Source organism: Aulostomus chinensis, chromosome 17, assembly GCF_037954235.1.
Source record: "Aulostomus chinensis isolate RoL2024-O1b breed Wild chromosome 17, RoL_Achi_v1.0, whole genome shotgun sequence".
NCBI lineage: Eukaryota > Metazoa > Chordata > Actinopteri > Syngnathiformes > Aulostomidae > Aulostomus > Aulostomus chinensis.
In genome coordinates this window covers 5,009,439-5,023,684 of record NC_141336.1, presented here as the reverse complement: position 1 = coordinate 5,023,684, position 14,246 = coordinate 5,009,439, and the positions used below count along the sequence as shown (strand labels likewise).

Sequence of the window (14,246 nt, the reverse complement as noted above, 5' to 3'; positions counted from 1 at the left end):
TCCCCTCCTGTGGAACCGTCTCCCAGTTTCGGTGTGGGATGCAGACACCCTCTCGACCGTTAAGAGCAGACTTAAGACCTTCCTTTTTGATCAGGCTTATAGTTGGGCTGCTTAGGCTGGCCCTTAGATATGCTGCTATAGGCTTAGGCTGCTGGGGGATCTCCCATGGTGCACTGGGCTTCTCTCTCCTCCTCTCTTCCCTCTCTGTCCTCCTATATGTGTCATATATAAATCATACTCATACGTGTTACTAACTCCTCTTCTTCTCCCCTCATCCCAGATCCCGGGTGCTGCTGGAGGAGGCTGCAGACCTGAAGAGGCTCAAGCTGCCACCCGTAGCTCCACCTGCTCACGTCCCTGTCTGTCCATCAGTCTCTCGTTCTTTCTCTCTCTCTCTCTCTCTTTATCTGTCCCTCTCTTTCCTTCCGTGTATCTGTTGTCCTCTATTATGTCTTTAACTCTGCCCCGCTCTCCTGCTTCTTTTAAAATAAATCATTGGCAAACCTAATCCGACAGTAGCAGCTTGACGCCAGTGGTGATGAAGTCATGTGTCCGCGGTGTCGTTAACTCATGGCATAACGTTAGCTTTGTCCTTCCAGTGATTGCATTTACGCTTCAAAAATCATCCAAACAAGTGTTGTTCATGAATAAAGGAAAAATTTGCTGAACAAAAACATGAAAGTCTTAAACGTTTGTTTGACAGAGTTTATTTTGGGCGATAATCCAGAATCAAGAGTGACAATCCATGGAGATGCTAATTTCCTGTTGGACAACAAAAAATACTTCAACCTGCTGTAACCCTTCCAGCTACAAAAACCTGATAGGGCTTGGACAACAGACTGAGCCGTCAGATCAAAATATTGAAGTCATGCTCAGTTCAGTTCAGGCTCACCAGCTGAGCAAACAAACAAACCATCTACTTGGGATTTTGACTGACCTTGTACTTTCGTGTTCAAAATGTTGGAGGGAATTGTCATGATTCATATTTTAATGGAAGAGCATATTGGAATAAGAATGGTGGATGTGTAGAATAGCATTTGCAGGCTGGGATATTCCTGTAGAACCACCACACTTCATTGAGAATGGTATGATTTTTTTTTTTTTTTTGATAATATTGCAGTTTCAGTCAAATTGTGATGTTTTGTTCAGCGTTACCAACCTGCCTGCCTGGCAAGGTGATTTTCAAGGTTTTACAGTTAAATATGAAGTGTATAAAATGAAAAAAAAAAAAAAAGGACCTATTCCTTCAAAGTCCTTCTGCTGACTTATAAGGCTCTCAATGATAAAGCTCCATCCTATTTGAAAGAGCTCATTAGTCCCTACTGTCCCACCAGAGCACTCCGCTCCCAGAATGCAGGTCTTTTAGTGATTCCCAGTATCAATAAAAACAGACTGGGAGGTAGAGCCTTTAGTTACCGGGCTCCTCTACTGTGGAACCAGCTCTCTCCATGGGTCAGAGAGGCAGACACTCTAACTACGTTTAAGTCCAGGCTTAAGACTTTCCTCTATGACAGAGCCTTCAGTTAGGACTGGTTCAGGTAGCTCTGAACCACTGATAGCTATGCTGCTGTAGGCTTAGACTGCTGGGGGACACATCAGGTTACATGGAGCCCTTCCCCCCTCTCCTCTCCTCTCCTCTCCCCTCCCCTCCCCTCCTCTCCTCTCCTCTCCTCTCCCCTCCCCTCTCTCCTCCTCTCCTCCCTGCACATTTTTGGAACTGTCATTACCATTACTTGTTGCACTTTGTAGTTTGGCCTTGGTGTCTCGCAGTCTCTCTGTGTTTCCACAGATCCACCAGAGCCCCAACCGCCGCCTGCATCGCCCGCCCCCCCCCCTCCCTCTTATTCCCTACTGTTACACCGGCCTGCGCTCCCCTTCCATGAACCAGTCTGCCATCCAGTCCCCCATCAAGCTGGCTTGCTCTCCCTGCCTCCACTTCCAGATGCTTCCTTCTTCAGCTGTTATTAACATTTCCGTGTTTCCCACATTTTGTATTGTAAACTGTTTTCTTGTCTGTAACAACATCTACTGCACGTCTGTCCGTCCTGGGTGAGGGATCCCTCCTCTGTTGCTCACCCTGAGGTTTCTCAGATTTTTCCCTGTTAAAAGGGTTTTCTATGGAGTTTTTCCTCAGTCGATGTGAGGGTCTAAGGGCAGAGGATGTTGTTATGATGCCATGTGAAGCCCTTTGAGACAAACTGTTTGTGAAAACGGGCTCTACAAATAAAATTGCCTTGCCTTGCCTATTGTGTCTATTAGCAACTCTTTATTTCTGTGTCGGGATTTGTTATTTACGTGACGACACCCAAATGCAACACAGAGGTTTTGTGTTACATTCAGGAGGAAGACATCCAGTGGACAACACACAAAAGTTTTAACCAGGAAACTTTGCATTCACTGAAAATCCCACAGAGTTGAAATGTTTAATCTATGAAGTGTTCTTACGTACACACTCACGCTAATACGCGAAAGGAGCCGTTGAGTGCGGCGGCCATGAGGGTAAAACCCCCCCAAAAAATGCACCAGGAGATTCTTTTCAGGTCTACGCCGCTTCTGCTCTCTGTGTGACGCTGTGTTCACCATCCCCTCACTACGGGGAACTACCAGCTCATCCGTAGCCATCTACACGCTGAGATGCTGAAAATGGCCACATTTTGCCCACGATCCAGATCATGTGATAAAGCAGATCTGCTGGGTTATCATTATACAAAGCTTTGAGTACACCGTGGTTTTCCTGGCGTTACTTTGACAGGGCACCATCTCTGTGTCGCTGGGCTAAGCGCCGCTAAATCGCCACCCACCTTCTGCTGAGACAAACTGTCCGACCGCGAGCGAACCTCCGCCTCCCGACTCCACAAACTCCACCTCAGACACGATGATGTTGTCCTCCAGCACAGAGCCGCAGCCCATGCAGACGGCGTCACCGCGCGCCTGGTCCACATCGATGTCCGAGCTGCCGCAGTTCTTACACACCTTGGAGCTCATGGTGCCACCCCGCACGCCTCAAAGCCTGAAGGGAAAAGGCAAAGGAGACGTTGAGCCAGGTTGGTTATTTCCAGCTTAAATGCCAAGATCTTGCTGCTGGACAACAGGAGGATTCCTTTGAAAAGCATATCAAATTAAAACTCCGCTCAATTTTGTATGACTGTCAGTGACATCTATTATTTTCACTCTTCTTGGAAAAAAAAATGGAACATTTATTCAACTGTTTGAAATCAATTTTCCGAGAAGCTTGTGAGGGAAATGTCACTCATCAGAAACACAGATTTTTTCAGCTCTACTGAGACAAAGGCTTTCAACTTCAAGGACCCAGCATCCCGTTTTAAACTTTTGAGACACAAATCGTTTGACCTTTCACCGCAACCGCAATCTTGACTCCACTGATCGACTCCAGACTGAGCAGAACTCAGATGAGTTCCACCAGAACTGGAAGGATCACGATTCACATTTCAAAGCATAAGAGAGAGACCCCCCCATCCACATTTTTCTGGTTCTGATACTCGAGCTCTTTTTCCTCCAGCGTTATTATTTTTGGCATTATGTTTATGTCGTAAACCACACGGTGCTTACTATCACATGCGCAAAAATATATACGTGAATGCGTTCAAGTTTGAGTATGGATGGGTGACGTGATTCATGTGCCGCTGCAGCAGTTTCAGGATGAAAACTATATCCCGGACTCTGGATCAGTACGTGGACCAGCACCATCGGAACAATCTGTGGATAATTTTCACATCTGTGCGCGATTCTGAGGTTCCACTCATGAAAAATTGTCAATTTATAGTGATTGAGGGGAAAGTCCTTCTCTGCTTTAATCAGCTGACACAAAACCTGCTTGAGCCGATACTTAAACCTTCTGGTCCATCCACTCAAGCAGACCAGTGCTGGAACCAGCTCTGTGGAAGTGGGTAGTATCCTGAGGAATTGTGGGGAATGTAGTTTGACTCTCGGACATGTTGCAAATAACTCCAAATGTCAAGAATTCAGTTATGAAGAGAACATTCAGAAAACTGGTGTACTGTAACAGATGTCTGTATTTTAGTTTCACCAACACTGATCAATGACAGACAAGCTGATGTTCTAAAGACGCTCCACTGGCTGCTGCAGCTTACACCAGCACAGAATTCTTCACATTTTACAAAGAGATACGATTGTGGAATTTTCTAAGCTACATCTTCCATGAAATTAAAAGTCTGTCTGTTCGTGAATATTGGAGATTTATCGAGGGAGAATCTGCAGTTGTTGCTTTTTTACACTCCAATATTTTAACACACTGTCGGCTCAAATTTGGCTGCACGGTGGTGCAGTGGTCGGAGCTGTCGCCTCACAGCAAGAAGGCTCCGGGTTCGAGCCCTGGCTGGAGCACAGGATCTTTCTGTGTGGAGTCTCCATGTTCTCCCTGTTCCTGCGTGGGTTCTCTCTGGTACTCCAGCTTCTTCCCACAGTCCAAAGACATCAAGAGGGGACCAGGTTAATCCAGACTCTAAATTGACCGTAGGCGTGGCTGTGAGTGTGAATGGTTGTCTGTCTATATGTGTTGGCCCTGCGATGGTTTGCCCCCCCATGATCCTTAACAGGATAAGCGGTAGAAAATGGATGGATGGGCACAGTTTTTGATGAGTTGAAATAATTACCATGCAAAGGGTGAAGACGTGGTCATGTGGGGGGAGGCAGCTTAGTAGATTGAGGAAAAAGAGAGTGACGGATTTCAACTGAGGACCTGAACTTTCCCATCTCACTCAGGGCCACATTTCAATGTACATTACAAAGTTGTAACAAGTCCAGCTCTGTTGCTGGAACGCCACCATCAGCCTTCAAAGTCAGTTAATGGAGTCTGATTTATGCGAGCAAGAGAGAGAGGGAGAGAGAGAACCAAACAACGTCCAACAGGGTGGAGCTCTACTGATCTACTGATGACCCTGAGGCCTCATCATGACCCACCTCCCTGGCACACAAGTGTGGATGTTATTTAAAAACTCAGACAGATCTTTTAACTGCTCTGGAAGCTGTAAATATTCACCTTTTCATTTTAGTTTTCATACTTTTCTGTATTATTATTTGCCGCCCTCTGAGACAAAGAATAAGTAAGAATAAGCCTTATTACCATTCGAATTTTTTTCAGAGGCTATTACCAGGGGTGGATGAAGTACTACTTCTTGACTTATTGATATATATCATGTTCTATATCTATCCAGTTTGTTCAATACATAAAAATATAAATGTAAATGTATCAAAATTGCTGTTTGTCGGTTATTGAAGCATGTCAGTGTGTCAAATTTAGATATAAAAAATGCCTTAGGAGGCAAAATATAAAGTGAAGTAGAAAGTACAGTTCAATTCTAAATGTAACGGGCTAAACGAGTACTCCTACCTGAAAGTAGTCAAGTACAGCAGGCACACCAAAACACGAAAACTATTTCTACTTAATTACGGTCCACACTGTTAATAAAAGCTGCATGAAATCAAGTGAAGTGTGTGTATGAAGCAGTAGAAACCGCAGTAGAGCTGATAAACTCATGAGATGAGTCAGACGTCGCATCCAGCAGCTCTTCACCGGCTGCTCGGCTCCTCTAGCCGGCTAGCTACGTGGCACAGTCGGACACCCGGCGGCCACCTCAGCCTTTCCCCCCCTCTTCATCAGAAACACACACATTCATTTACAGAATCATTTCGACACTTAAAGCCCCGAAATGTCCCCCTGGTTCGTCTATCCTAGGTGGAACTGGTGTTTTTAAGTGAGCCGGTTCTGCAGCCGGAGTGACACATGTTGTCAGCAGGGGACGGGAAGCTAACGGAGCGCTGCCGCTGCTAGCCGCCGAGCTCAACACACACACACATGCACGGACGAATGCATGATGACAGGTGTTGGTTCTGCTTTTCAGGTATTTACTTAATCACGCTCACAACGACGATGTGCGTGTATGTTCAGGTTACATACCCACACACCGGTGAACAGCAGCCGCCTGCAGCCAGTCGGGACGCACGTCAGATTCCTCCACGAAACACCGACCAGTGTTTCTTTCTATAGCCGGGATTTATTTAGAGGTTCCCGGGGTCTGTCTGGCTTCTCTTGGGGTACCCAGAGACCTAACAGCGGAATGACAGCCCATACATAATGTCTTAATGCTGAAATATCAGAACAACCCTCAGCACAACACACCCAACATGTGCGTTTGATGCTAGGGAGGTACGGACGAGACCATCACAGCCCGGCGGGGGGGGAGCGGTGTCCCACGTGTGGTTTCCTTTAAATAGTGTGTGCGGTTGAGAGTAGTTTTTCATGATTTCGTAAACTACATTTGTAGTGGTCTGTCTTTCAATTAGCTTAATCAACACTACACATGAGAGGTAAACATATAAATACCTCACACAACAGATTCACCTGCGTGTGTAAAAGCACTTGGTACGACGCTTATTTAAAAGGACTGTAAATTTAAGTGGAGATGGAAAATCAAAAATAATACACCTCGGTTTGTATTATTATGGACGTAGCCCTGAAGTGGCCGTGCAGAAATTTTTATTTTATCTATTTATATGCATTCAAGACCACTCCAGGGTTCCATAGTAATGCCATGAAATTCAACATCAGGCATAAATAAAAACATGACAGTATTGCTCTTTTGTGCATTTTATTTTTTGCAGGCAATTTAATGATGGAAATGAAAAAGATTAAAGTAATTTCAGAAAATGCAATGTATTTGCATGAAGTCTGAAGTCTCTGGCTGACAAATTGCTGACTTGCAGCTTTACCACCTTAACTATAAACAAACAGATTTGATTTCCTTTTATTGGTTTCATTAACAACACTAGAAGAGTTATGTGGCGGACACAGCATGCAGTTATTGTTCCACTAAGGACAGGAACATTAACAGCTGATGAAGTGTCCTTGCAGCGGCAATGAGCCAAGCACACTGGGAGAACCACGAAGCAGTGGCAGATGGCTCACTTTCAACCAACTTGCCCAATCATTTTTTTCGAGCCTGATTTATTAAATTATTAACATTGTAACATCACCTCAGGAGGTATCTCATGGTGACGTGTGCAAAGGAATAAGTGGTTGTTGCTCATGTTAGCCACATCCCCTGGCCTAAAACATGCATTACAAAGTATATGAAACTTCTGTATTCAATACTTGGCTACAGGAGCTGACGTACTCACAGGTGGTAAACTACAGTGGCCAATACTGCTTGTTACAGTATTTTAGGTGCTGGAGTCCAGCGGACGTAAAACTCAACAAAAAACAAAAGACTTTGTGACTTTAGTGCAACACAAAAATGTGAGTGAGCAACTCCCTTCGTCTGGCTGCTGTATCGCTTTGGCAAACGTAGGTGAAGACTCACTCAAGATGCTGCTTAGGCAAATCTGAACTTTACCACTCAGTTGGTTTGCACAGCTGTTGTAGGGCTTGCTGCCTCTGGCGTTAAGCCGAAAAGGTGTGCGAACACCTGCAGAGTAGCACTAACAGCTACTGTCAGTCACAACAAATGTTATCTCATGACACTTTCCAAGTAGAGCAGGTCTAGTAACACACGCCTTCAATGAATTTACACCCAACAATTCTCCATCAGCAAGCACATCAGGCAACAGCGGCAATGATAGCCTTCCTTTTAACAGGCAGGAACGTCGAGCAGACCCAGGATCAGTGGGGACAGCCTTCTGCTTTGACCAGTTGGGTTGAAAGAGAGCAGAAGAGCTGGGCAGAGACAAAGACAGATAATGGAGGAAGACAGATATGCAGAAGGAAAGCGATGGACAGAGATAAAGAGAGAGAGAAAGGAGGAGACTGATGGACAGACGGGGATGTGAGCAGGTGGAGCTACGGGTGGCAGCTTGAGCCTCTTCAGGTCTGCAGCCTCCTCCAGCAGCACCCAGGATCTAGGATGAGGGGAGCCTGAAGGCTCCGGAGAAGAAGACGAGTTAGTAACACATATGAGTATGATTTATGTATGACAAATATAGGAGGACAGAGAGGAGGAGAGAGAAGCCCAGTGCACCATGGGAGATCCCCCAGCAGCCTAAGCCTATAGCAGCATATCTAAGGGCCAGCCTAAGCAGCTCAACTATAAGCCTGATCAAAAAGGAAGGTCTTAAGTCTGCTCTTAAAGGTGGAGAGGGTGTCTGCATCCCGGACCGAAACTGGGAGACGGTTCCACAGGAGGGGAGCCTGATAGCTGAAGACTCTGGCTCCCATTCTACTTTTAGAAACTCTAGGAACCACCAGTAACTCTTCATCCTGGGAGCGAAGGGTTCTAGCTGGGTAATAGGGGACTATGAGCTCTGTCAGATATGAAGGAGCCTGACTGTTGAGGACTTTGTATGTTAGAAGGACAATTTTGAATTCTATTCTAAATTTGATAGGGAGCCATGCAGAGAAGCCAGTACAGGAGAGACATGGTCTCTTCTACCAGTTTTAGTCAACACGTGAGCAGCAGCGTTCTGGACCAGCTGGAGAGTCTTTAGGGACCTACTGGTGCAGCCTGATTGGAGGGAATGGCAGTAATCCAGCCTGGAAGTGACAAAAGCAGGGACTAGTTTTTCTGCATCTTTTTGAGACAGGATGTGTCTGATCTTAGCGATGTTACGTAAATGAAAGAAAGCAGTCCTGGAGAGTTGCTTAATGTGGGAGTTAAAGGACAGATCCTGATCAAAGAGAACTCCTAGGTTCCTTACGGTCGTGCTGGGGGCCAAGGTAATGCCATCCACGGTACCTGTCTCATTAGATAGGGTGTCTCTAAGATGTTTTGGGCCCAGCACAATAACTTCAGTTTTATCACAGTTTAATAAAAGGAAATTATGGGTCATCCAAGTTTTTATCTTCTTTAGACAGGCCTCCGCTTTAGTCAGCTGATTTATTACATGAGGATGCATTGATAAGTACAGCTATGTGTCGTCAGCATAACAGTGAAAATTAATCGAGTGTTTCCTAATAATGTGACCTAGAGGAAGCAGGTATAGGGTGAAGAGGATTGGTCCAAGCACAGAGCCTTGTGGAACACCATAAGTGACTACAGTGGTATCCGAGGGGTTATCATTAGTTCGTACGAACTGAGATCGACCTAGTAAATATGACCTGAACCAGTTTAGTGCAGTTCCTTTAATGCCAATGACATGTTCCAGTCTCTGTAGAGGGATATGGTGGTCAGTGGTATCAAAAGCTGCACTAAGATCTAATAAGACCAGCACAAAGACCAGTCCCTCATCTGATGCTAGTAGGAGGTCATTGGTAACTTTGATTAGTGCCGTTTCTGTGCTATGATGAACCCTGAAACCTGACTGGAAATCCTCTAATAAGCTGCTGACACAAGACAATATTTTTGTAATAGGACTGAAACGACTTGTATTATGTGATTATTTGATTTTATCTTGTTATTGTGTGAATGCTGACGTAGTCTTGTCCTCGTTTGAGCCTGCATGTTGTGCTGGTTTGAATATTTGAAACATGAGTACAATGGATTATATATTTAAAATGCAGAACATTAGATGTAGAGTATCATGTAAGAGGAAGTCTGACCAACAACGAAATTAATATTAGACAGATTTGCCTTTCAAAAAAATCTTTCGTGCACATCATTTCTTAAACTTTCTCAAAATGTCGACCTGACAACATTGTGAACACAGGTGAGCTGACTAAATCAAAAAGTTGTTTAGGTAAAGAAGATATATACTCTCACATCAATAAAGTTTAATTTTTTTTACTTTTAGATCATCACTTTTATGTGTTTACTGTTAAAGTTTCATTTCCTGAAGTACAAAAGTATTTTAAACCAATGAAGTACAATTTTGAAACTTTTTATTGGGGTAGACTGAACTTGTAACATCTTTGATTGATTTGATTGGTTGAGTTTTAATGGTTTATGCCGAGTGCAATGAGACTGAGAGTGAAATGTCAGTTCTCTTCCCTCTGGCTTATAAGCATTGTAGCTTATGATTCCGCTGCTAGTTGACATAAAATAGCTACTTTGAGTCAAAAACTGTAAATGATAATACAGTAGCAGATGTACAGCTACATGAAATTAGCTTTACTGCTACCTGTGCCACAGCATATACAAACAAGTTCACGATTACTGCCGTCTGTTCGCGCGGCACTGATCACGTGATCGCAACGTGCGCCCGGCATGCGTCTTACGTCATTTCCGATCGTCGTCAAGGCGAAACATTTGACTTATCAGCGGGTAAAATCGCTATACCGGCAGTTTGCGCTCAGCGACTTCTTGACAATAAACCTTTGAGAAAAGCTCCCGCATTTAACTGCAACCCCTTCAGAGACTTTCACAAGCTCCTGCAGCGCAGCCATGGTGAGTTTTACCAGGTCTAAGTCATGTTTATCCCCTACCTGTGCTGTTTATGTCGTTTAGCTGGTGAAACTCATGGCAGAGCCTTTTTTTTTCTCTATTTCTAATACAAATTATTAGAAAAAATAACATTGAAATGTATTTAATTTACATTTTTTTGTCCACTGTCGTAAAGAATGAAATAAATGTATGGCTGAACGACTGCAAATGTGCCGCTAAAATGTTAATGCAAGCTAACAGGTTAGCCGTTGATATATGACGTGAGCTTTTAGAATGGTAATAGTTAAACAGTACAGAAACAGATGTGAATGTTATTTTCCTCAATTCGTGCTTGTTGCTTGTAAATCATGAAAATCTCTGTGGCTTGTGTGTCACAAAAGTTATCATTTTGAATTATGGGCCGTGCGTTGTGTTTTTGTTGACTGCTGGTGCTGATTTCATGATGCTAATCAAGGTTTTACTGCAGTAATTGTGTTCCTAATTTTTTTTGAAATGCCATGATATAAAGAAAAGACATCAGAATCAGCTTTGTTGGCCAAGTTTGTAGCACAAACAAGGAGTTGGACTCCGGTTTACTAAGCTGTCTCTGACAAACAAAGTTATGTAAAGGTTTATACGGAATAAAATAATAGAATAAGATAAAATTAAAATAAAGATGTCAAATTACTCGAATAATATTTACAAGCCAACCTATATACATGTTCACTTTTATAGATGGTTTGTTGCCTCAAATGGACACAATCAACACTTGAGCTGCAGAATTCATTGAAATTAATCAGAAATTACTCTGAGCATTTTTCTATTGCATGTTTTCAGACAAAATAACATTGAAATATGTTTGATTTTAAACTTGTTGTCCACTGAAGTAAGTAATTACATCAATTTATGGTTAAATGACTGTAAACATGTTTCTGAGATGCTACATTCAAGCTAACAGGTGTTGGCTTGAATGTTAGTGTTAGCTAACAGCTGTTTTATGAAATGTGAGCTTTCAGTTTATCAATCATGTCACAGCAGCTTATGTGTGTGTGAGTGTGTGTGTGTGTGTGTGGGGGGGGTCTTCAAAGATCTCTACATATTTACAATGTTTTTATATTTTACACACTATAACATCTACCGTCTCTCAAGTTTCAACACGAGAAAATAACGCTGACCTCGGCATGTACCTTTGGACGCGTTACTAGACTGAAGTCGCTTACTTGAGAATATTCACATTGTGGTTTCCTCTGTGTCGATTGGTGCTGGTTTGACTTGGTTCTGTGTGGTTTGGTCCAGCAGTTGACGGTGTGTTCAGGTGTCAGTCGTCTGACGCTCGCTCTGTTTCTCCTTCCAGGTTTCACCCCTGATCCAAGACCCCCCCAGCTCTCCCTCCTCCTTCTGCCCTCTCTTCACCTCCACTCCTCGGAAACTCACCCCTCCTCGCTTCACCCTCACCCGTCTCTTCACCTCCATTCCCCTCCACTTCCCCACTAACTTCACCTCCACTCCACGCCCCCTCTCCCGTCATCTCCACACCTCTAATCCTGCTGCCTCTCTTTTCTCAGGTCTTTTTTTTCTCCCTTTTCTCCTGCTCCTCACCTTCAGCCTCCTCCACTTTCTCCCAACTTTCATCCTCATGCCCTTCACCCTCCTCAACTTTCCTCCTCCTTCCCCCTCCCTCCTTTTCATTCTTTCTGTCCTTGTCCTCCTCTTAACTCTCCTCCGCCTCTTAACCTTCCTCCCGCGCCCCCCAGCCCCTCACTTCCAACCCTGACCCCTCATTCTTTCCCTCCTCCTTGTCCTCCTCTCCCTCCTCTGTCTTCGTTTAGGGCAGCAGCACAGATGACGGCGTGCAGCTGATGGACGCGTCCAGGATCCCTCAGAGGTTCCCTTTCAACATGTAATTGTAATTCATTTACTTCAGTTCAGTTTGAATTTACTTCAGTTTAATGTAGTTCAGATTAGATGGAGTTTCATGTAGGATTTTGAGAATATTGACTACGTGTTCTAAAATTCATTCTCTGGATTGAAAATATGTCAACAAAGGCCTGGGGGGGGCATAGATTCAACATAGAAAGTCCCTTTCACCAACACTGTTACTGCACCACCCAAGTTTTTATTTAGTGTATTATCATTAATTCTTTTCACATTTTATTGTGTGAATATTTATGATCTTGTTATTGATGTGAATGTTAACATTTTCTTGTTCTAGCTGGAGCCTGCAGGTGGATGCTGAGGTGCTGCTGGTTTCAGGATTTGAGGTGTAAGTACCAGGAGGCTTTATGTATTTAAAAAGTTGTTTTTCTGTTTTAGCTCAGAGTCAATTTGATTTTACAGCAGCGCATTAGATGCAGAGAATCATGTAAGATGAAGTTTAATTAATCAGGAAATTGACATTAATCAGATTTGTCTTTTAAAAATGTCCTTGGTTTCTTTTTTTGTGCTCATCATTTCTTTAACTTTCTCAAAATGTTGTAGACCTGAAAACATCGTGAGCACGAGAGAGTCGACTAAATCAGAACGTTATTGAGGTAATGAACGTATACACTCTCGTATACAAGTAGAATTTGTAAACTTTTATGTCATCAGTGTTTTGTGTTTATTGTTAAGGTTTCGTTTCCTGCAGTGCAACAGTATTTTAAACCAAACATGCAATCCCAATTCAATAATTTTCCACATTGATCCAAATCAAATCCAACTATGACATCATATAAGATGCTGCCAATCAAATGCTGGTGCTACTGCAGGTTTTGCTTTGCCTTCCATGTAGAGTCAAAAAGTAAAAGACACTGGTAAAGGTACTCCTGGTGGACTGGGATGGGGTTCGATTCCCTACAGTGTCCTGCTGACTGTTTGGTGTTTACATGGAAGCCCACAATTCCCACTCCAGTAACTGGAACAAGTGTTTTAAAGCTTCAAAGCTGTCTTGAGCAATAACACACTTGTTGTGATTGTGTTTGCACTTATTGATTGACATTCTTGTCTGCTTCAGACAGGGAGAGTCCCACTGAGGTCTTCCTCTCATTGAGTCTGGGTGCCAATCATGTGACCTCCAGTCTTTGAAAAAATTAATGTTTTCTTTTAATTATCATTGTTTTATGAAGTAGGAATTGTGCAATATCGTGTAAAAATGATCAATCGTCTTTTTACTGTTGCAGTCCTCGTAAGACAAACTTCTGTGGCTCTCCGTCAGCCTCAGTGATGGAGAGGCAGCCATGTGCCTCAGTGGCCTCCAGGCCCAGAGGAGGAGCCTACCTCAGCCTGAGTGGCTGGCCAAGAGGCTGAGAGTCTAAAAATCAATCAATGAGACATGTTGTTCTTACGTGTGAGGTGTGAGCCCTGTCACGCTAGCTCACTTAGCACTGGTGCAAATCCAAGCTAACTGGGAAAAGCTCTGGTGAAATATAAGAAATACTCTGATCCGTGCAGGAATCGGACAGCTGTCCCTGGCCCCTCCTCCCTCAGGCCCCTCCTCCCTCAGGCCCCTCCTCCTTCAGCTCACCCTCACTGGCTCTGCTTCCTGATCTTCCGAACCCACACAGGTCTCACAAACACCCACTTTTTTGACCAGTCTTGGCGTAACTGCAGTGACAATGGGCATTAAAAAGCAGCAACACTGTATCTTCAGTTTTCTCTTCACCTTTGGTCGGGAGCCACTGAAAGGTTCCATGAGTATGACATGAATTTTCTGGTGGCCTTTGCAATCAACCCAACAGCACTGATGTGTCTGATAGCAAGTCCAGCAGAGTTTCAGAATCTATACCAAGGTCTGTTGAAGTTCCTCTGGTGCTTCAGATGAAAATCAATAGAAAATATTGTTTGCACGGACGTGCTTTACTCACAGTATGTTCTTAAACCAGGTTACTCGTGGAATAGTGTCTTCTGTGCTGGACATTAGAAAGAATGCAGCGTTGAGGCACAACACATCGGTTTCCCTTTTCGGACCTGAAACATCCGTCTAGTTCTTTACACAGT

The 14,246-nt window shown here is 43.8% G+C and overlaps 1 protein-coding gene across 3 annotated transcripts in view; it reads right to left on the bottom strand.

Annotated features, from left to right (window-relative positions):
* Positions 1-6,205, bottom strand: part of brf1a (BRF1 general transcription factor IIIB subunit a) — a 122,468-nt gene extending 116,263 nt beyond the window's left edge. For all 3 annotated transcript variants that reach the window (XM_086181890.1, XM_086181891.1, XM_086181892.1), the window contains exons 1-2: positions 5,939-6,205; positions 2,802-3,010 (exon numbers count right to left, since the gene is read on the bottom strand). In XM_086181890.1, coding sequence (XP_086038016.1) covers positions 2,802-2,985 — 184 coding nt within the window. In that variant the 5' untranslated portion in view covers positions 2,986-3,010; positions 5,939-6,205. The remainder of the gene's footprint in view (positions 1-2,801; positions 3,011-5,938) is intronic.
* Positions 6,206-14,246: the final 8,041 nt, after the last annotated feature.